Here is a 23,933-nt window from a genome sequence, read left to right as displayed (position 1 = left end):
TAGAGGTTGGAGGTGCCACAATGGTTTATAGTGTAAGGAGCGGGAGTAGGCCATTCGGCCCCTTGAGCCTGCTCCACCATTCAGTAAGATCATGGCTGATCTCCGGTCTCAGCTCCATCTCCTGCACCATCCCCAAATACCTTCTTTCTCTTTAGTGTCCAAAAATCTATCAGAGTCTTGAATATACTCAACAAATGATCTCTGGGGTAGAGGATTCCAAAGATTCGCAATCCTCTGACTGAAGAAATCTCTCCCTATCTCAGTCCAAAATGGCCAATTCCTCATCCTCAGACTATAGCCCATAGTTCTAGACTCTCCAGCTAGGAGGGGGAACAGCCTCTCAGCATCTACCCTGTCAAGCCTCTCAGAGTACATTCCAATGAAATCCCCTCTTGGGGCTCCTCGTCTAGGGGAGGAAAGGTGGGGTTATTCAGCCTCTGACCAGCTCCCTTTGGAAAGGGCAGGCATGTAAACGAGTCAAGGACAGGGCTGAGCCTGGCTACGAGAGCCCTGTGGCTAAATCGAGCGCTGACGCTCACTGCCTAGCTGTGCGTGGACAGTATCGCTGAGTCTTAGGGAAGCACAACTTTGAAATCATGTTCCCTTAATGTCGTAGATATCCCCAGCTGCTCATACTAACAGATCTCAGGGTTCTGATTTTTATTCACTATATGAGGCAGCCATGCTCACCATACTTTACCAACGGCCAGGCCCACATAACTTAAACAGAACAGGAAAACTGTTAAAGCACATTGTGAAGATGGATGGCCTTCGATTACCAAGGCTTTGGGGCAGTTACATATGAATTGGGGCCATTCGGCCCCGAGCCCACTCCAAATTCAAAAGGATTATGGCTGATCTGATTGTGGTCTCAACTCCACTCTCCTGCCCCTATAATGTTTGACTTCCTTGCCAATCAGGAATCTGCCGAACCCAGCCTTAAAAATGTTCAAGGACCCAGCCTCCACCGTTCTCTGGAGAAGAGAACTTCACAGACTCTCAACCCTCAGGAAAAACTTCTCCTCATCTCCGTCTTAAATGGGCGGCTCCTTATTTTAAAACTGTGTCCCACAAGCGGAAACATCCTTTCAGTATCCACTCTGTCAAGTCGCCTAAGGATCTTGTATGTTTCAATAAGATAATTCTTCTAAACTCCAATGGATACAGGTCCAACCTGTCCAGCCTTTCCTCAAAAGATGGCCCTTCAACTCAGGAATCAGTTGAGTAAACTTTCCCTGAACTGCTTCTCATGCATTTATATCCTTTCTTAAATAAGGAGACCAAAACTGTACCCAGTACGCCAGATGTGGACTCACCAATATCCTGCATAACCATAGCAAAATATTCCTACTTTTATATTCCATTCCCCTTGTAATAAATGACAACATTCCCTGTGCCTTCCTAATCACTTGCTCTACCTGCATAGATACTTTTTGTGATTCATGTACCAGGACACCCAGATCCCTCTGCATCTCTGAGTTCCGCAATATCTCTCCATTTAAATAATCTGCTTTTTTATTCTTACTGCCAAAGTGGACATGTTCACATTTTCCCCACGTTATACTCCATTAATTCTGATCTAGGCTTACACATAGAAGGGCCCCCAAGGTTTGAATGCAGAATGCCCAGATTCTGGACTCTTACCTGAGGCTGCGGGTCTGACCAGAGCAAGTCACACATTGGACCTGTGGCAAAAGAGCAAATGAAGCAAACACAGGTTTAAAAATGTAGAGAGACACAATAGTCAGGAACAGGGAAACAGCAAGCCTGATAATGGACATAATGAAACACTTAGGTGAGAGAGGAGATGAGGGGGGAGAGAGAAGATAAATGAGGAAGGGGGAGAGGACAGGGTAAAACAGGGGAAAAAAGCGAAAAAGTAAAAAATAAGTTTGCCTGTTACTTGTGTGACCAAGAAACATTGTTAAAGGAACAAAAGTCTCTTCATTTGTAACCAAGCAATGTGTGTGTGTGACTGGTAGAAAGATAAATTCTACCTGAGTAAGTGGAATACGTTTGAGACTAAGGTACATTTCATTCTGCGTACATTCCTTGAGGGATTAAATCTGCCTCAAAACAGTGACGTCCAAGTTTTACCTCTGCACGTAACCCCTCTTGCCGTGTAAACATACATGTTGAAGTTTTCAAAAAAAAAATAAAAACCTGGCTTAACAAACGAGCTTGAATTTCACGTTTCCACTGCCGCCCCCCCCCCCGCCCACACTGATCAAATTAATGACTTACATCCCACTGTGGTAAAGACCCGGTCCTGGGTGCAGGCCACCAGTCATGGAAGCCCTGGTCATGTAAAGTGATTGCGAGTCCCGTCAGAGCACTGCCGGTTGGGATTTCATACCTGAATCTGGAGGTTGCCGGTTCCGATCAATCTTTTTGATGTCTTCGAGGGTTATGCCGTCTTCACTGAAGAGTCCACCATGCATAATCTATTGTACGGTGAATAAAATAATCTTAAATGAAAGGCGGTCTCAGTGAAACATACATGATTCTGAAGCAGCTTGAGAGATTGTTTCCACTGGTTGGGGAAACTAAAGCACAGTTAGGGTTGGGGTGGGGGGGGGGGTGGGGGGGGGTGGTCACAGGATAAGGATCATTTAGGACTGAGATGAGGAGAGTTTACTTCACTCAAGAGGGTTGCGAATCTTTGGAATTCTCTACCCCAGAGGGTTGTGGATGCTCCATCGTTGAATACATTTAAGGCTGGGACAGACAGATCTTTTGGTCTCTTGTGGAATTCGAGGGATATGGGGAGTGGGCGGGAAAGTGGGGTTGAAGCCCGAGATCAGTCATGATCATATTAAATGGTGGAGCAGGCTCGAGGGGCCATGTGATCGACCCCTGGTCCTATTTCTTGTGAAGGCTGCATAGTCCAGCATCATCCAGAAGACACCCCACCCAATGAGAACTAGCCGAGTGGCTTCTAAACTCAACGGTTCAGTTTGTTTTTATACAATATTTATTCCTCAATCAACATCACGAAGGAAAAATGGATTACCTGGTCACAATAACATTGCTATTTGAGAGATTTAGGTTGACACTCCAGTGCCGTACTGAAGGAGTACTGCACTGTTAAACCACGGTCTCGTTGTTCTCTCAAGTAGACATTATAGATACCCCAACACATTACGAAGAAGAGCAGGGGAATTATCCTGGTGTCCTGGTCAATATTTATCCCTCAAATCAACATCACTAAGACAGGCTATCTGGTCATTATCACATTTTGTTTGTGGGAGCTTGCTGCGCACAAATTGGCTGCCGCAGTTCTTACAATAGTGACTACACTTCAAAAGTACTTCATTGGCTGCAAAGCCCTTTGGGATGCCCTGAGGTCATGATAAGCACTATCTAAATGCAAGTCTTTCTTTTTCTTTATATTCCAATGATCTCCTGATTGGCCTCCCACCCTCCACTCTCTGAAAACTTAAGCATATCCAAAGCTCTGCTGCCTGCATCCTAACTCAGACCAAGTCCAGTTCACTTATCACCACCCCCCCGCACCCACTGACCTACACTGCACCTCGATTGTAAAATTCTCATCTTTATGTACATCCTCCATGGTCTCACCTCTTCCTGTCTCTGTAATCCTCTCTAGCTCTACAATTCACCAAGATCTCTGCACTCCTCCAATTTCGTACATACCTAATTTCCACTGCCTCACTTTTGGCGGCTGTGCTTTCAGCTGCCTCGGCCCTAAGCTCTGGAATTCCCTCCACAAACCTCCCCTCCAAGACCCTCCTCAAACCTACTTCTTTAGATAAACTTTTGGCCACTTGTCCTAATATCACTTACGTGGCTCGGTGTCGAATTTTGTTTGATAACCTTCCTGTGAAAGGTATTGGGAAGATTTTTTATTACACTAAAGGCGCTATAAAAATGCAAGCTGTTGAGGGCACCAGATCAGGAAGATCTGGCATACTCCAAGTTGGCAGCAGCTGTGGTACTGCCAAGTAAGCACTGCATAGGTGGAGAGGGTCTGGCTCAGCAGGATTGTCCCCCGCCTCCTAGAGTTGAAAAGCCTGGTGAGCTTAACTCTCTACACATATGAACAGCTACTTTGGCATGGTATCTAAGGGGAACTGGTGCCTGCAGAACTGGATCCCAGTGCCCTCCTGGCTGGCACTCCCCATGCAGGACTGAGGGAGCGCTGCAGTGTCAGAGGTGTAGTCTTTTGGGTGAGATGTTAAACCGAGACCCCCACTCACCCCAACTGCTTACTCAGGTGGATGGAAACATCCCACCAAGACTATTCTGAAGAGGAAGGGAGTTCTCCTGGTGCCCTGGGCCCAATATATTATCCCTCAATCAACATCACTTTGAAGAAAGTTATCAAGTCATGTGTGCGTGGGATCTTGCAGTGTCACAAATTTACTGGCACATTTCATCCCACAGTGACTACACTTCAGATGTACTTAATCAGTAATTAATGACATTATAACATTGCTGGCCGTTATCTCATTGCCGCTTGTGGGGACCGGCTGCATGAAAATTGGCTGCTGCATTTCCTACATTACAGTAATGACCATACTTCAAAAGAAAAAAAGTACTTCACTGGTTATTAAGCACTTTAGCAAGGCCTGATTTTGTGAAAAAAAAAGCACTGTAGGCATTTGTCTTTCTTTAGCGGCCTTTTCTTGAGAATCTCGACAGTCAAGGAACAAGCAGTCCGAACCCAATGAAGCAGCCAGACCGAGGATCACTCACCAATACTTTACTGTTAATGCACTGAGCTAGAGGCAGCCACTGGAAGACCTCACTGAACAGCTCAAACATCTGTGACGTATATTTGGCTTTCACCTCACCCTCAAAACCGTACATTTGGTTCATGTTGTCCGTTTCGTGGTTACCTAAGGGACCAAGAACAAACCTCCCATGAGCCGTGGATGCTGCTGTTTTATTGTCACATGCCACCGTCAACTTTAATTCCAGTCACAAAGGCCCCTTGGCCTCTCAGAATTTATCCGCTCCTGCTTCCCTTCCTCCAGGTGTCATGAGCTATTTCTTGCTGGAGAGCTAAGCTTGCTCTTGGGCCCCCTACTGGGGCTCAGCCAAGGAGAACACTGCAGTTCAATTGTGGGGTGGGAGAGGGGAAGAAACAGTCAGGCAGCTTTCTAGCCGCTCCAGAATATTATCAGTGACCCTAACCTAATCTAGAATTAGGGGTCGCTGTTTAAAAATAAGGGTTGCCCATTTAAGACAGAGATGAGGAGAAATTTTTTTCTCTCAGAAGATCATGAGTCTTTGGAATTCTCTTCCTCGAAAGGCAGTGAAAGCAGAGGTTTTGAATATTTTTAAGGCAGATCTAGATAGATTCTTGATAAGCAAGGGGGTAAAAGGTTATCAGGGGTAGACAGGAATATGGATTTGAGGTTACAATCAGATCAGCCATGATCTTACTGAATGACAGAGCAGGCTTGAGTGACCTACACCTGCTCCTAATTCGTATGCTCGTATATAACCTATACCAACATAGTGCAGAGTCATGAATGGGCTCAGCTGCAATCTCTCCCATGGTCAATCAGCAAAAACACTAGATTTGCAAATAATTTGCATTTTTATGGTGCTTTCACAACCACCAGATGTTACAAAGAGCTGTACAGCCAATGAAGTGTAGTCAGTGTCAATGCAGGAAGACAATTTGTGTGCACAAGCAGCAATGTAATAATGACCAGATAACCTGCTTTTTGTGATGTTGTTTGAGGGATCAATATTGGCCGTGGAATCTTTGAGGTCCACCTGAGAGGGCAAACGGGGTTAAGGTCTCATCCGAATGACGACACTGCCAACAGTGCAGCAGCCCCTCAGCACTGCACTGGAGTATCAGCCTGGATTTTTGTGCTCAAGTCTGAGGAATGGGACTCAAACCCACAGCCGTGTGGCTCAGAACCCACAGCCGTGTGGCTCAGAAGCAGCAGTGCCACCGACTGAGCCATAGCTGACACTAAAGGCATTAAACGGCCGCCTGAGCGAGATACCTGGGGTGGGGTTGGGGGTTGGGGGGGGGGGGGGGGGGGGGGGTGCGCGGAGACGGTAGGAACAGAGTTCCTGTGGTATGATATTCCGGAGTGGGGAGGGGAGGGGAGACAGAGGGGAAAGGCCAGGTAGGAAGAAAATAACACCAAAAATAGAACTGATCAACTCATCTCGGCCCAGCTAATGCTCTTTCCTGTTAGCTCACTATCTGTCTAAATTTATTCCTCATTTATTTTTGCGCCCTCTACTCCTTCCATAGCTCCCTTTTCCATTTTTGCTCACTTTTCTGCTATTCTTCTCCCGCAGCCTGCGTATCAGGGGTTCGCCCACTGGGATTAGATTTCATTATGTTACACTTGTCACCAGCCTATGCTTGAGATTTGTGACCCTGTGGAGAGTTTAGTGCTGAAAAATGCGCCTGGGTTAGAAGATTGTGGATTCAAGTGCCCCTGCCTCATCCACTTGATCACGTAATCCAGGCTGACCCTCCAGTGCAGTACTGAGGGAGTACAGTACAGTCGGAGTTATTATCTTTTGGACAAGAGATCAAATGGAGACTGCTTCTGCCCTCTCAAGGAAACATAAAAGCTCCCACTGCACTATTTCAAAGTGCATATGGTCTCCAAGGTGTCCTGGCCAATATTTCTTCTATGTAACTGCTGTTTGAGGGACACTGTTTGTTTACATAACAACAGTGTGACTGCACACCTAAAATATTCACTGTGAAAGTGCTTTGGGGTGTTCTCCATTGATATACTTCATGTAACCACCCATCGGTTCCCAGTGGCAAGGGTGAGCTTAGACATGCTCAAAATGGTTTCATCTGCATTAACACCTACTCTCTAGGCTATATGGCAAGCTGCAGTGGAGCAGTTACTACTCCCTGCCTCTCATCTTATAAAAACACCTCCCAACTTGCCTTCCTCTGGTCTCTTTTCTAACCCTACGTCCACCAGTCCCGAAATTTTGCCTTTCCACATGTCCCAGTCTCGCTGTCTGGAGTGGTAAACACTAACTAATTTAAACAAATACAGAATTGCCAACAATTGAATTCCACGTCCCCCCCTCTTATTTCAAGTTACTACCCACCTCCCCTTCAAGGATTTTAATTTTCCTTTTCTCCGTTTAATCTCTCTTATTTTCTCCCACTTTCAATTAATTCCCGTTCGTGCCAATTTTCTGGTTGATGCTCTCCATTTTTGAAATGGGAAGTGATTTTTATTTTAATGAAGAGCTTTTATGCACCAAAACAGCGGCCCCATCACACTAGCTCACTGGCACCTTTGTCCTATAGAATCAGTGGAGGCCATACGGCCTGTTGTGCCTATGCTGGCCCGCTGCAAGGACATAAGAACTAGGAGCGGGAGTAGGCTATTCAGCCCCTCAAGCCTGCCCTGCCATTCAATACGATCGTGGCTGATCTCATTTCGGCCTCAACTCCAATTTCCTGCCCTCTCCCCATAACCTTCCAACCCGTTGCAACTCACCTAGTCCCACTCCCCCACCTTCACCCTGTAGCCCCGCAAATTTCTTCTCTTCAGGTAGTTATCCAATTCCCTTTCCAAGGTCTCTACTTGGCACCTTAGGGCATGTACTCATGGCAAGGCAAACCTCATTTAAAGCAGATTCCTGGTTGGATGGGTCATTTTTCATCAGAGAGCAGGGGTGAAAGGGAAGCTGACTGAGTTCATGTAGACACTGCCCCAGAACCAGGAAGGACCCCTTTCAAGATCTGAGGGTCAACATACATCTTGAAATAAAAACAGGTTAACCTGGTCATTTATTTTATTGCCGTTTGTGGGATCTTGCTGTGCACAGTTTGGCTGTCGTGTTTCCTACATTACAATAGTGATTACACATTTAAAAAGTGCTTCATTGGCTGTCCTAAAGTGGTGAAAGGCTCCACAGGAATGCAAGTTTAGAGGAGACGATGGGGTAGTGGTAATCTCACTGGACCAGTAATCCAGAGGCCCAGGCTAATGCTCTGCAGGCACAGGTTCAAATCCCACCAGGGAAGCTGGTGAAATTGAAATTCAATTAATAAAAAGAGATGAATAGAAAGGTAGTCCAGTGATAGTGACCATGGCAATTGTGGTAAAAGCCCATCTGGTTCACAAACGTCCTTTAGGGAAGGAAATCTGCCGTCCTTACCCGGTCTGGCCTACATGTGACTCCAGACCCACAGCAATGTGGTTGACTCCTAACTGCCCTCTGACATGGCCGAGCAAGCCACCCAGTTCAAGGGCAATTAGGGATGGGGGCAATAATTGCTGGCTTTGCCAGTGATGGCCACATTCCACGAAAGAAGAAAAGTTCTTACCTCAGGACAAAAGGGAAAATAAATCTTACCTCGGAGAACGTGGAAGTGGTTTGGCAAAAGTAGCTTGAACCCAAACAGGACTAATATAACCTCCACGGAGAATGACCCTCGGTCTACAAAATCTCCATTAAATAACTGAGCAACATGCAGATTAAGGAGTAAGCACTGGATTAACAACGGAGAACATTAGACATGAAACAGGACTTGGTTCTTGCATTATACAAAGGGTGAGGAGTAACAAAACACCTCGCCAGGTTTGGTGGATGCACACAAGCACCCTCGGCTCCCAAACTAATTTAGGTTCCAGCCCTATTTCTAGTGGAAAACCTGGAATATAATTTAACAGGTTATAAATGTTTCACAAGGCAAAAGCCAGAAGGGAGTGCCAGTGCTGTTGCCACAACTTCCACATCGCTGGGTATTTTTGTAGTAGCAGAGGCCCAAGGCCCAAGCAGCCATTGTATTGCTGTTGTTCCAAATTTTTTATATTTGGTCATGGGACATGAGTGTTGCTGGCTGGGCCAGCATTTGTGCCCATCCCTAATTGCCCCTCGAGAAGGTGCTGGTGAGCCGCTTTCATGAACCGCTGCAGTCCCTGTGGTGTAGGTACACCCACAGTGCTGTTAGGGAGGGGGGTTCCAGGATTTTGACCTAATGACAGTGAAAGAACAGCGAAATATTTCCAAGCCAGGATGATGTGTGACTTGGAGGGGAACTTGCCGGTGGTGGTGTTCCCATGCAACTGCTGCCTTTGGCCTTCTAGGTGGTGGAGGTCACGGGTTTGGAAGGTGCTGTCGAAGGAGCCTTGGTGACTTGCTGCAGTGCATCATGTAGATGGTACACAATGCTGCCACTGTCCGTCAGTGGTGGAGGGAGTGAATGTTTAAGGTGGTGGAAGGATGCTAACCAAGTAGGCTGCTTTGTCCTTGAGTTTCTTGAGTGCTGTTGGAGCTGCAATCACCCACGCAAGTGGAGAGTATTCCATCACACTCCTGAATTGTGCCTTGTAGGTGTGGACAAACTTTGGGAGTCAGATGGGTTACTCTGCAGAATTCCAGCCTCTGTTCCCGTCTTCTGCTCATGGATAGATAGGGAATATAGACTATTGTGCAACCTGTGCTACTAAAATCCACTCTCTGATACAAATGCTTCAAGCAAGGCTAACAAGGAGTAATACAGCAGTATGCATAGAGAACTGGCCAGCTTCTATCTCCAGTCGGTGTCAACATATCTCGATCAGGCTGCTAAATCTGGCCTCAGAACCTCTGATCTCAGAAATAAGAGTGGTTTGGGGGGCGGAGAAGAGAAGGGAAACCAACTGGAATCCCTGCTTCTAATCACTATTTACTGAACTTGCCAAAAAGGGGGCTGTGGTGGATGGAGGTTGAGAAAGGGAATGGAATCAGTGTGAAGCCACCCAAAGCCAAATAGTGTCTTGATGCTCAGATGGTATGTGATCAGTTGGTCAAAACGTCTGAATGGTGACACTTATAGAACAGGACAACAGCAAATGGTCAACACTGGTGGAGAAAACTAGCAAGGAGAAACAGAGAGCTGAGATGGGAGAGGCACCATGACCTGGACACCAGCTTCTCATCAGCAATATGAGAGTCAGGCCCAAAGACAAACCGCACTGTTATCCGTTAACCAGTATTACTGTGGAATATACCCACTTATTTCACTCAACTGTACTCGGTGCTAACACTCTAAGGCAATAGGTTTAAGCCTTACTCTAGGACTCGAGTACAAATCTCATCTCCAGTGCAGTGCTGAAGGATTGCTGCATCGTTGGAGGCGCTGTCCTTTAAGGGGAATGTTAAAGTGAGGTCCTGGCTGGACGTAGAAGTGCTGCATGGTCAGATGCAAGGTCAGGCCCAGCCTGGATCTTAGAGATGCTCACCCCCATAATACAGGGTGGTGGGGGTGCTGAAATCAGCGACTGCCCACCAGATTTAAATACATAATTAAGGGTCAATTGGCCCTGATAATACTCTGCCCAACGCCATAAAATGTTTGGCATCAGCAGTCGGGCAGCCCACTTTTTAAAATTCCAAAAGGCAGGAAAGAAAGGGGAATACTATCTTTGGGGGGCTGCCCTTTGCGGATCAGAGGGCAGCCCCAATAAGATGGAACCCCTACCTTTCTTCCTACCCACATGCTGCATCAAGCACACCACCTGCCCAAACCCCAGACATTCCTGTCTCCGGGATCCATTGGGACAGCTTCTTCCTCGTTGCATTCTGTGTCCCTCCGCACCCCCCCCCACCCCGCCATAATATTCTGCTCAAGGCTTGTACGGACGGAGACGGAGAGCTCGGAAACAGGATTAGGCTGGAGGGCACCTTGCTGGCCAGCACAGACACGAGGGGCCAAATGGCCTTCCATGCTGCAAATTTCCATGATTCGATGCCTGTTTGACAGAATCATGCAGGGCTCACCAAAGATTATAGGGGTGTGTCTCAACGCGCTGCTCTGCGTTTATTTCTAAACCAACATCAACCGTTACAGATTAATAGGTCAATTATCTTGTTGCTGTTTGTGGAACCTTGCAAATTGGCTGCTGCGTTTCCTACATAACACTAGCCAATGTTCTTCACTGCCTGTGAAGCGCTTTAAGACATTCCGAGGATTTGAAAGGTCCTACATAAAGACAACTTATTTATTTTCTATCCCTCCCAGAATTGCACTGGGGCCAATTGTACCTCATTCACATTACCAAGGATTTCCCCCAAGGTGAAAAGGATACATAAGGATTAGATTCTGAAGGTAATCCGTTGAGTTCAAATATATTCAACAGGTCATAGTACTGCCCGTGAATGTCTCCGCAAATGGTAATGGACTCTTTCTGAAAGGGAACAACAGCCAGATGAGTACAAACAAGTAACAGACGCACAGATACAGGCAGCAGATGAAACACTGTCCTCCCAACAACTAAAAAAAACCATAGGAGTCTCTGAGGTCTCGAGGAGTTTATGCAGCAAGGATTGCAACCCAGCAATGTCTGATGACAAGATCATTGACCAGAAATGATAACTTTGTTTCGCTCTCCACAGATGCTCCCTGCCCTGCTGAGTATTTCCAGCATTTTCTCTTTTAAGACCAGGGTGCTACTTGGTGCCAGCATCCATTGTGTTGATCAGAGCGGCAGTGGTTGGCATGGGGGTGGGTGCCTAATTGACTTCAGTATGTGTTGTCTGGGCTAAATCAGTCACAGTGGCCCCTGCTATAAAATGCATGGTGACTACAAGGTTGGCTTTTGCTGTGATGTCGAGCCCTCGCATCACTGTGATGTCGAGCCCTCGCATCAATGCCCAGGCTCTTTCAGGAATGTGGACGAGGCACAGGAGTGCTGCCACTGCCCAGGAATGGTTTCTGGGAAGAACAAAATTGAGGGGAAAAGAATAGAATTGCACAAAGCGTGTGGCATGGGTTCAGGCTGTGCAGCACCACTGCTCCTTGGTTTGGCTCCAGAAGATTCCTCCGTCCTACTTCATTTAACCCCATCTGCATATCTTTCTACTCCTCAAATCGTGTCGAGTTGCTTTTGTATTTGTTATCAAATCAGCCTCGGTGGAACTTAAGCGCTTGCACAGGAAAATTGGAAGTATACATGTCAATATACCTACCTCCTCTTGCACAAGAACAGATCTCAACACTGAGGTTGCTCTGACAGATCATTTTGAGTTTCCGTTATTCTCTGTTTAGTAAAGATTCGATGATGCCAGAATCACATTGCACAGGGGGAATGCATTCGGTCCACTGGGCCCATGCTTTGAAAGAGCTACCAATTAATCCCTTTCCGTATCACTACAGTGGCAGAACCATTATTAGTCCCAACACATTTGTTTGCATGGAGGGATTGTTACCCGGCATAGCCCTTACCTCACCCAGTGTGATCTCTACCAAGCTGGGTAGTTTCGACAGCACTTCTTTCACCTGGACCAGAATCTGTAAGGGAAGGAGAGATAAGTCAGCCACACCTTGCAGGAAATGGGGAAAATGTTTCCACCCGAAAGGATCCATGCAGGCCACGTTCTGTGATAAATAATGCACTTGCGGGGTCGTACAAAAAACATAAAGGGAACATGCACGGAGAGAAAGAGAAGAAAAAAACAAATCACACATAAAATTTTAAAAGGAAAATAGGAAGGGGCTAAATATGAAAACAGGAGCCTTAATCAGAAACTCACAAGACATGGATATATGGGACCCGGATAAATGTTACAAACACTAAATCATATCAGAATTTGACCTCCCATTTAGTGAAGGGAGTTGCGGGGGTGGGTGTGTGAATGGTGTTAAGAACTCGAGAGCTGATGCGTATTCTCATTCTGACTCAGAACACAGGGAAACTCAGAGGTGTGTGTTCCACTGCAAGTTCTAAACTGCTCATGAACAATCAGCCTCCTAATTTCTTCTCTCCCCAGCACCACAGACCAGTTGAACCTGTTAAAATTGCCAAATTCCTGGCAAGTTTACAGGTGCCTAAAAGCAACTATCCCAGTGATATGATGCAATGGTATTTACCTTCTAAATATATCTGCTCTATAAAGAGTGCGTAAAGGTTTGAAGACAGTGTTTTGAAAACTTCTCATCAAAATTAAGTGGGAGCGGGAACATGAAATCAATATATTAAACTTTAAAATTATGTTGGGTAGGGAAGGAAGAAGAAGGATTAAAGGAGGCAAAATAAAATGAAAGAGGGACAGAAAATTAAGAACTGGGTTACTAATTAATAAGCACATTTCTTGTAGTTTTACTGTTATAATGTTAGCGATTCAGGGGCACAATGTGTGAGCTGCAAATAAACCAATAAAACAAGCATTAACTATGACAGCTTGTTACAGTGCCTTCAATGTGGTAAAGCGTATCAGGCACTTTGCAAAAATGCAATCAGACAATGGGAGAGAGCTTGCTGTTTCTACGATCCTGCCAGTACTGCGCTGGTTAAGACATGCTATTCGAGACTTGCCATCTTGTGCAGTTGCCACCCTGACATCTCCTGGTTACAATGTGCTACAGCAAGCCTTGGAAAAAAAAGACTTAACAGCAGAATCATTTGTCAGAGAGAATCCCCGAAACTTCTGGGCTGCCAGATGTTGCCCCTGGGGTACAGGGTTCAATTCGAGTTTGAAATGGAATTTACAGCCATTCGGCCCCTCTGCTCCATGCTGGTGTTTCTGCTCCACACGAGCCTCCTCCCACTCTTCTTCATCTAACTCAATCTCTCTATCCTTCTCTTCCTTTCTTCCTCATGTGTTTATCTAGATTCCCCTTAAGTCAGCTATGCTATTTTTGATAGCTAGTTCCACATTCTTACCACTCTCTGGGTAAAGAAGTTTCTCCTGAATTCCCCAATGGATTTATTGATGACTATCTGATATTTATTGTCCCCTGGTTTTGGTCTCACCCACAAGTGGAAACATCATCTTTAAGTCTACAGTAGCAGACCCTTCATAAATTTAAATCCCTCTGCCAGATCACCCCATAGCCTTCACTTTTCTAGAGTAAGGAGCCCCAGCCTGTTCAGTCATCCAGGTGGCTGGAGCCTCTCAGCTCACCCAAATGTGGAAAGCCGGCAAGAGTGACAAAATCCAGCAACACAAAGCTCAACAATGATCACCGTCTAAGAGGAACAGGCATTTGGGCAAGATACCAGAAGGCATCCAGTGTCCAGGGCATCACTTCCCAGCCAAGGTGGGGGGGGGTGAGGGGCAGAAAAGATTGCACAATGGTTTGACATTGAGAACATGCGAACACAAGGTGCAATATCGAGAGAAATCGGTAACAGCCAAGAGACAATAATGAGAAACGGAAGGGAAAGGGACAAAAGCCAATTAGCAGGAGAACCGTACCCTAGAGCAAACTGGTCCCTCTGTCGATATCTACATCTGTCTTTCAGCGAGTGCCCAGATTATGTTGTTACCTACCCCAATAGCACAAAGCAAAAGCTCCTTACCTGATATGCACATTTCCTGTGCAATTTCTTCTGGTCTTTAAACCACTGCATCAGGTCTTTCATGAACTGTAAAGTGACTTTCCCATCTTCCAGTTTGGGGCCAGTATAATCATCTTCGATTGCTAAATACAAAATAAAAGCCAGGAGACTGAGAGACTGGAACAAGTACAAGATCAAAATATGAGTTAGGCAGAGTGGGAGGGTCGGCACAGTTTAGCTATGATAACGCCTTCCTAACTTATTTAGGGTTCTCAGCCATCGGGATAGGCTCAAGGAATGGTTTTCTTTCATAGGGGAAATGTACACTGAGTAAGTATAATTTGAGCATTTTAAAATGCTGCAGGAACTAAGATTTTGTGCAGGTGGGTTGTTTTTTTTTTACTCATTTGCCAGCATTTATTGCCCATTCTTAACGGCCTCTTGAGGTGATGGTGGTGAGCCACCTCCAACTGCTACAGTCCACGTGGTGTAGTAACACCCACAGTGCTGTTAGAAAGGGAGTTCCAGGATTTTGACCTAGTGACAGTGAAGGAACGGTGATATATTTCCAAGTCAGGATGGTGTGGGGCTTGGAGGGGAATTTGCAGGCAATGGCGTTCCCTATAGGTTCCGCAGTCCTAATGCTTCTAGATGTTAGAATTCATATTTACCAATATACTGCATGTTTGGTAACTCTTTTGTGCCACCAAAACTGCCCCCTCTGCAGTTTGGAAGTTGCTGCAGTGCATCTTGTAGATGGTACATGCACTGCTGCCATGGTGCACTGGTGGTGGAGGGTGTGAATGTTTAAGGTGGTGGGTGGGGTGCTTTGTCCTGAATGGTGTCGAGCTTCTTGAGTGTTCTAGGAGCTGCATTCATCCCGGCAAGTGGAAAACATTCCATCACACCCTTGGCTTGTGTCTTTCAATGGTGGAAAGACTTTGAGGAGTCACGAGGCTAATCACTCTCCACACAATTCCAGCCTTGATCTGCTCTCGTAGCCACGCTATTTAGGTGTCTGATCCAGTTAAGTTTTAAGTCGAGGGTGATCCTCAGATGTTGATGGGGGAGGATTCGGCAATGGTAATACTGATGAATGTCAAGAAGAGGTGGTTATGTTCTGTTGTTATTTGAAGTCAATTGGAATTGGAGAACTCGAGGGCACGAGTATAAAGTACAAAAGCAGAGGGGGCAGTTTTGGTGGCACAAAGAGTTACCAAACATGCAGTATATCGGTAAATATGAACTCACTGCAGTCTTTCAAGAGTCACAAAGGGTCCTGAAAGCAAAAGTTACTTCAAGTTACTGAAAGTAGTAAGAGTTGGTGTGGACTTTTGATGAAAGTGATCCACAGACCCCTGGAGCTTAGCTGGATTGAAGAGCTCCTGCTCTTCACAGGTCTAAACTTGTGTCTGTTTTCTCTGCCATTCAGGAGATTGCAAGACTGTGCTGAGGAATGGGAGTGGGGGCGGAGGTGGAGGTGAGGTACGGCGGGTCAGGAACATGTACAGATCACCTGATCATTTCCTGTCCTTTCACAGGTTTGTGAATGTCACGCTCGCAAAGGTCACCATCTGGGATCACACGTGAAGGCCAACACAGTTTAAAAATAAGGGGTCTCCCATTTATGACGGAGATGAGGAGAAATTTTCTATCTCAGGTGGGTCTGTGGAACTCCATTTCCCAGAGAGCAGTGGAGGCTGAGTCATTGAATATTTTTAAGGCTGAGTTAGATAGATTCTTGATTGTCTAGGGAGTCAAAGGGCATAGAAGGTAGGCGGGAAAGTGGAGTTGAGGCCACAATTAGATCAGCCATTATCTTATGGTCTTATGTACAGACCAGACTCAAGGGGCCGAATGGCCTACTCCTGATTCTAATTCGTATGTTCATGGATAGCAGAGTAATCAGCACCTGTAGAACCAACAGTACAGGCGAGGGAATGAACAGAATTAGCAGGACAGATGAGAGACTGTGAAGATGAATCAAGCAGCCATAACATTGCAAAAATATAAAAGCTTGTTGCTACAAGCCGCCTTCACTCACCCTTGACTTGGGAGAATTAACAGAATAGGCACAATAGCATAGTGGTTATGTTAATGTACTTGGAGTTTAGTGGCCTGAGTTCAAATCCCACTTACAGTTGAGCAATTTAAATTCAGTCAACTGTATAAATCAGGGATAAAAAGGTAGCCTCAGTAACATTGACCATGAAACTACAGTACCAGACTGTCGTTACAAACCCCATTGGGCATCTTTCAGAGATCTGCCGTCCTTACCCGGTCTGGTCTGGTCTATATGAGACTCCAGAGCCACAACAACGTGGTTGCCTCTTTAACTGCCCTTGAAATGGCCCCAACAAGCCACTCAGTGGTTCAAGGTAGCATTTCATCACCAGCTTCTCATGGGTGATTAAGGATGAGCAATAAAAGGCTGGCTTTGCCAGCAACATCCTAATTCCCTGAATGAATAAATTTTTAAAAACCGCTTGGGGCTGGGGTGGGGAAGCCACTGTGGATTGTGTGGCATGTCATCTACTTAGGAACAGCTAATGAACCAGGAAAGATAATGATCTAATCTCCAACGTGGCTAAATGTCATTTCTGAGGGGAAAATGGGAAGCCATTTATTCACCCAGTTATCCTTCCAGCTGCTCTCTTATCGCAGCCAGTAAGTATTCAGGCTCGTTTCTGAGGCAGGAGCTCTCAAGTCCCACCTTTGGAGGTTATCCTGTGCACCTATCGCCGTTTATTTTTAGATGAGTTAAAGCTGCAAGCTTTACAACTTCTGATACAATGTCAACAACTCTCAGCAGCCATTGGAGGCACCAGCTGAGAGGGATTAGAGAGAGGGGGCAGCAGAAGTGCATGCAACCAAACACGGCAAGAGAAAAAGCCATAGAGAGAGGGAAAGAGAAAGGGAAAAGGCAGGATGCAAAAAAAGGAGACCTCAATTACTCGTCTTGCCTAGAGTTACAGACAAGCACACAGGCACAGAGCACATGGTGGCCAAGATGGGGCTACAACACTGCAGTCCCTAATCTTACGACCCACACTTACTGGTAACGAGCCTCTGTCCTGGGATCTCAGACAGCAAAAAGGAAACTTTAATCGCTTGCACCGGAATTTAGATAGAAACTCCTGTCACAATCACCAGTCCAATCGGGCCTCGTTTGAAGGTGCTGACACCAGCTGGTTCCATGGATGTCACACACAGGTTTGAGTAGTAACCACCAGACAGTGGTCTGGACATGCATGGACACAAACTGCACCCCCATGGCCCAGCCGCCTGAGATTAGCTGCCACAGACTGTGGATAAAACCCTGAATTTTCTATGCATCGGCAGAAACACAGGGAAGGTCTCCTGTCAGATTATGCCACCGTCTGCATTAGAAAGGAGACCATTACCAATTCCCTGATGCTCCAGTGCAACAATGCTCAAACCTTTTGGCTGAAAGGGGCCTTTTCAAATGGATTCATAATCATGAACACAATGCTAGCCACCACCCCCCCCCAGCCAAATCAGTATAAGTTATAATACTAAATTCTAATAGTTGTTACTCCTGGACAAGTTTGCATTTTGGCATCCTTTCTTCCAGTTTTAGTACTTAAATTATTTCAAAAGCTTTCCTCTCCTAGCACCCACCACCAGCCTTGGGAACTGTGGGTCTAAGCTGGTGATTTTCCTGTCGTTCACAGGAATTCCCCATATGAGGTGAGGCAGCCAGCCTACTCTTCACTGCATGTATGGCAGCTGCAGTCGGCTCCTGCCAAGCCCGCCACTGATTCACGTAAGGCATCTCAGGCCCCTGTGCACTCCAGTTTGAGAAACAAAGCGGGCGAATAAGGCACACCACCTGACATGCCACTCAAGACAATCAGACTGGAAGTTCCCAGGTCCAATCCCTGGCCTGAACTGAGCTGAGTTTCGGAAGAGGCAGGGTACACAAGCCTCGGGACCAGGAGGGAGAAGAAAATTAGCCAGGCGTTCACATGGTGATGCCTTCCACGGGCGAATACCTCAGCAGCATTTCTGCTAAAAAAAAAACCCAAAGAGCAAAATACAACTGAGTGTGCTACATGAGGGTCCCTGGGACTTGCACCCCACTCTGTGCTTTCAGGAAGCGTGGCAGAAGTACAGAAGGTGAGATGAGGAGACTTTTTCTTTTACACAGTGAGTTGTTAGGATCTGGAATGTGCCACCATGGAAGCAAATTCAATAGCAACTTTCAAAAGGGAACTGGATAAATACTTGGGAGTAAATATTTGCAGAGTAATGGTGGAAAGAGCAGGAGAGAGACACTAATTGGATAGCTCTTTCAAAGGGCTGGCACAGGCATGGTGGGCTGAATGGCCACCATGGGCCGTATGGTTTTTAGATCTGTGGAGAAAACAAGTGTGAGCTTCATTCAACCCCAGGTCCAGTGTGAAATGTGGAGTCGCATTTTTAAAGCTAACCATCTTAAATACTTACTCATGCTCTCTATGTCTAAAGAGTCCACCACTGATCTCTTCAGCTCATCATTTGCTATTGCACGCTCAAACGCTTTCTGTTTGACAATTTTGTTACATTCTTGGTATTTCATTTTAGCATCTTTATCATTTGGCTTCACCTTAACCACCTGCAATGGAACAGAGAGGAACAAAGGTTATATCTGACTGCATATCCTGTAGAGTTCAGGGTTCATTATGCAGCAACAGACCCTTCCCGAAAAGGCATGTCAGCCCAACCCACCCATGCCATCACTCTCCAGAACAAAGTCTAGAGCGAGAAAGGGCCATTTTGCCCATCGAGGTTGCTCTTTCCAAAGTCACTACTTCCTGCACCACTGCCCCCCAACCTCCCCACAAACCCGGTGATCCCACTGTCATTCCTTAACTGCAGTCAAGAGAGGTGAAATCCAGGGGTTAGGGAGCTGGCTTTGCAGTCAAGAGGTGACAAACTCAGCTGGATTTTGTTCTGTTGTTGTTTAAACTGGCTGGCGCCAACTGTATGAGCGTGGACCCAATAACATACTCCGAGACTCAAGTACAAGATCATCACACCTGCAGCTCAAAGCCTGTCCGGCTCATTCACATCTGAGCATTGTCAACGGGCTTATTTCTGGCGCTGGTATCAATATGCTTCTGGAAATCATGCTTAACCCAGTGTATGATCCACTTTGTGCATGACTCTTAAACCATCTGAACTGGTTCCTACCACCAGCAGCTGAGCGATAAGCACCAGATAACCACCCATGCCATGCAGCTCAGATTGTTCCAGACTCAACCTCTGCCTAGAAAGACACAATCTGCAATTGGGTTGCTGGGGCATTCCCACAGTGCAAATAGACACCGTATGAAAATGGCATATAGTTATCGTTGCACTTTAAAAACACTTTAAATATATTCATCATTATGCTTCATTGACATTCTAGACCCAACTTCCTAGGTGGATTTTTTTTAAGGGTTAACTACCTCACTTGGGACTGTCCTGAGACACAATCAAATGCCTGACTGAAAACGATCTGATTCTTTGAAATGCACAGCACCCCATTAACCACCAGCACGTAGGAGCTTAAAAAAACCCCCCCAAAACTTCGAATCAGACGGTCAACTGCAGAACCGTTCGAAGCCAACAAGTATGCAAACATGCACAAGGAAGCAAAGATATATTTAGAACTCACCTTCAATCTAAAGGTATCAAAGATGGATATGAGTTAGTGGCAATTTTGTGAGGTAGAGTGGAACTGACAAGCCTGCTGCTAAAATAAGTCACAAATACACCCAACTTGTATTTATAACAGCTGACTGTATGTGGAATGATTCTCTATTAAGCTTTTACTGAAGATTCATCACCCGCATAGCCCCACTATAAATACCCTGACAGTTCTATGCATGCACCTGACTACGTGCGGCAGCAACTGTTAAAAGCTTTGCCAGCATTTCTAGAATTTGTTGGACGGCGCTACACTGAATATGCAAAACAAATCGTCACAAAGGACCAAGGTTGGGAGTCAGTCAAAAATGGAATAGTCTGGACTTAAATCTCCCTTTTCTTTTTAATGAACTCACAGTGCAATAACAGGACTGTCTTACTGCACGGCTTCCCTCGCTTTGGAGCAGAGAGGTTCGTGTGGACGAGTGGGAGGCCATCTTGCTTAGACACTGAAGTCATGGCATTTCCAAATAACAACTGCAGCCCTTCCTACAAATCGCTTCCCCTCATACTGCGCTCTGTTTGGGTTTAAGGCTTCAAGTTCCACACATTTTTCTCTCCTGTTTAACTGGTCAAGCTCCTGCGAAGATTCAGTTGTTTATGGAAGCATGTGGCTAGCCAGGGAATTATTAGCCAGGCACCCTGTGATTCATGTTCAAACCTGCAGAGGTTTTGGGGGGGGTGGCGGAACCGGGGTGGGGGGGATGGGGGAGATGTGGTGCAGGCAGACAGAAGTCAACACCTGTCATATGTCCCCTGCAGTCAAGCAACTGGACAGGACATAAAGATAGGCAGGAAAGTATGTTGTGAAGAAGACATAAGGAGTTTGCAGACAGATATAGATAAGTTGAGTGAGTGGGCAAAAATCTGGCAGATGGGGTATAACATGGGGAAATGCAAAGTTGTTCACTTTGGCAGGAAGAATAAAAAATGTAAAGTGTTACTTAAACAGAGAACGACTGCAGAATTCCAAGGTGCAGAGGGATCTAGGTGTTCTAGTGCACGAGTCACAAAAAGTTAGAATGCAGGTGCAGCAAGTAATTAAGAAGGCTAATGGAATGCTACCCTTTATTACGACAGGGGTTGAACATAAAAGTTAAGGAAGTCATGCTTCAGTTATACAGGGCATTGGTGAGACCGGACCTTGAATACTGTGTGCAGTTTTGGGCTCTTAATTAAGGAAAGGTGTAAATGCATTGGAGGTGAATCAGAGGAGGTTTACTAGATTGATACCCGGGTGGGTTGTCTTATGAGGAAAAGTTGGACAGGCTGGGCTTGTTTCCACTGGAGTTTAGAAGAGTGAGGGGTGAATTGATTGAAGTATACAAGATCCTGAATGGCCTTGACAAGGTGCACATGGAAAGGATGCTACCTCTCGTAGGTGAGTCCAGAACGAGGGGGCAGTGTTTTAAAATTAGCAGTCGTCTTTATAGGACAGAGATGAGAATTTTTTTCTCTCAGAGGTTGTGCGATTCTGGAACTCTGTCTCAGAAGGCAATGGAAGTGGGGGGAGGGTCACTGAATATTTTTAAGGCACAGATAGATTCTTGTTAAGCAAGGAAATCAAAGGTTATTGGGGGTAGATGGGAACGTAGAACTCAAAACACAAACAGATCAGCCACGATCTTATTGAATGGCAGACCAGGCATGAGGGGCCAAATGGCCTACTTCTGCTCCTATTTCACAGGTTTGCATGATCACCAATGATCACCTGATCCGGTTCTGTGGAACACAACTCCAACATGTTAGCATATTTAGGAAAAGAGAAAGTGAGAAATAGAACCAAGAAAAAAAAGCAAACTTGGGTTTCAGAGCTACAACAGAAAAATAACAAGGCGGAAGAAATGTGCACTCTCATATTATGCGATGAAGGGGTTATCATATGAGGAAAGGTTGGACAGGCTGGGCCTGTATCCATTGGAGTTTAGAAGATTGAGAGGTGATCTTACTGAAATATATAAGATCCTGAGGGGACTTGACAGAGTGGATGCTGAGAGGATGTTTCTCCTTATGGGAGAGACTAGAACTAGGGGACACAGTTTAAAAATAAGGAGTCTCCCATTTGAGACAGAGGTGAGGAGAAATTTCTTCTCTCAGAGTGTCGTTAGTCTGTGGAATTCTCTTCCCCAGACAGCAGTGGAGGCTGAGTCATTGAATATTTTAAAGAATGAATTAGACAGATTGACAAGGGAGTGAAAGGGTATTGGGGGGTAGACAGGAAAGTACAGTTAGAGCCACAATCAGATCAGTCAGGGTCTTATTGAATGGCGGAACAAGCTTGAGGAGCCGAATGGCCTACTCCTGCTCCTAATTCGTGTTTTGTATCGCCTATCACATCCCCAGGATGACCCAAAGCCTCATAGTCAATGAGCTACTCATGAAGTGCAGTCACTCACAGGGGCATGCAGTGTGCACAGCAAGGTCCCATAAACAGTAACAAGATAAATGACCAATTAGTTCGCACTGGTGATGTTTAAGGGTAAAGCTGGTGGTTTAAGGGTCAAAGTTAAACAGGACCCTGGGAGCCAACCCTGCTCTATTCTGGAAAAACGCCAGAAACTCTTATGTCCAGGGGTCTGAAGTAACCTCGTACCAGAAAGCTGACACTTCTGATAATGTAGCACACCCTTGGTGCTGTGCCGGGGGGGCGGGGGGTGTTTGTCAATCGAGATTAAATGCACCAGTCCCGCAGTGAAAGTTAAACCCACAACCTTCTGGTTCTAGAGGCGAGGGTGCTACCCATGGTGCCAAATGACTAATAAACAAACTTCTTCTTCTAAAATTCGAGATTGGAAATGACCCCGCCCCAGCCCTCAGTAAAATCTATGTGGGGATTTGGATTCCCTGTCTTGTGGACTTCAGGGATTTATAATCTGACCTCACACGCTCCCATTTTAGAGAGTGGGGGGCACTAGGAGCTGTCCTGGTGTAACTGGACTTTGCCACATATCCAGCCTTGATTTTTTTTTTTAAAAATCTGAAGAAATGCTTTATTTTAAAACTGTAACAGACACCAGGAAACAACAAATTCAATGAAATGATAAACAATACACAGCTTGGAACATTAGTTGTGGGGAAGCCAGGCTGCTCAAACCCAGCAAAGAACTGAGGGAGAGGGAAATTCCCTAATTCTATTAATGTACGCAGGGCAGCTCTGCAGCATTTCCTTTTCCAGGTTTGTTACAGTAATCAGGAAGCAGAGCTTTCATTCGAAGGGCTGTGTCCAAGCATTTCTGAACAGTATAAAGAACTGATGCTTACAGGTCTAGTGATAGTGGCATGAGCAACTTGAGGTGAACATATGAGCATAGAGCAGGAGTAGGCCATTCGGCCCCTCGAGCCTGCTCCGCCATTTAATAAGATCATGGCTGATCTGATCATAACCTCAAATCTGCATTCCACCTACTCCTGATAACCTATCACCCCCTTGCTTACCAATAATCTATCCATCTCGGCCTTAAAAATATCCAAAGACTCTGCTTCCACCACCTTTTCAGGAAGAGAGTTCCAAAGGCTCTCAGCCCTCAGAGAAAAAAAAAGTGCCTCATTTCCGTTTTAAATGGGCAACTCCTTAATTTTAAACAGTGACCCCTAGTTCTTGATTCTCCCACAGGAGTAAATGTCCTCTCCACATCCACCCTGTCAAGACCCCTCAGAAACTTTTATGTTTTAGTCAAGTTGCCTCTTACTCTTCTAAACTCCGGTGGATACAAACCTAACCAGTCCCTTTCCTCATAAGACAACCTGCCCATTCCAGGCATTAGTCCGGTAAACCTTCTCTGAACTGCTTCTAATGCATTTACATCCTTCCTTAAATAAGGTGATCAATACTATACACAGTACTCCAGATGTGGTCTCACTAGCGCTCTGTATCACTGAAGTATAACCTCCCTACTTTTGTATTCGATTCCCCTCACAATAAATGATAACATTCTATTAGCTTTCCGAATTACTTGCTGTACCTGCACACTAGCCTTTTGCGATTCATGCACT

General features: G+C 45.7%; 1 protein-coding gene across 1 annotated transcript in view; it reads right to left on the bottom strand.

Annotated features, from left to right (window-relative positions):
• Window positions 1–23,933, bottom strand: part of ppp5c (protein phosphatase 5, catalytic subunit) — a 37,947-nt gene that overhangs the window by 6,236 nt on the left and 7,778 nt on the right. The window contains exons 3-10 of the mRNA XM_041179293.1: window positions 18,717–18,864; window positions 14,268–14,389; window positions 12,191–12,256; window positions 11,055–11,153; window positions 8,338–8,443; window positions 4,720–4,862; window positions 2,357–2,444; window positions 1,645–1,685 (exon numbers count right to left, since the gene is read on the bottom strand). Of these exons, the coding sequence (XP_041035227.1) occupies window positions 1,645–1,685; window positions 2,357–2,444; window positions 4,720–4,862; window positions 8,338–8,443; window positions 11,055–11,153; window positions 12,191–12,256; window positions 14,268–14,389; window positions 18,717–18,864 (813 nt within the window). The remainder of the gene's footprint in view (window positions 1–1,644; window positions 1,686–2,356; window positions 2,445–4,719; window positions 4,863–8,337; window positions 8,444–11,054; window positions 11,154–12,190; window positions 12,257–14,267; window positions 14,390–18,716; window positions 18,865–23,933) is intronic.

The sequence above is a fragment of the Carcharodon carcharias genome, chromosome 34 (genome assembly GCF_017639515.1).
Source record: "Carcharodon carcharias isolate sCarCar2 chromosome 34, sCarCar2.pri, whole genome shotgun sequence".
NCBI classification, from domain to species: domain Eukaryota; kingdom Metazoa; phylum Chordata; class Chondrichthyes; order Lamniformes; family Lamnidae; genus Carcharodon; species Carcharodon carcharias.
Note: the sequence above shows the minus strand (reverse complement) of the source record. Positions and strands in the feature narration are given on the sequence as shown.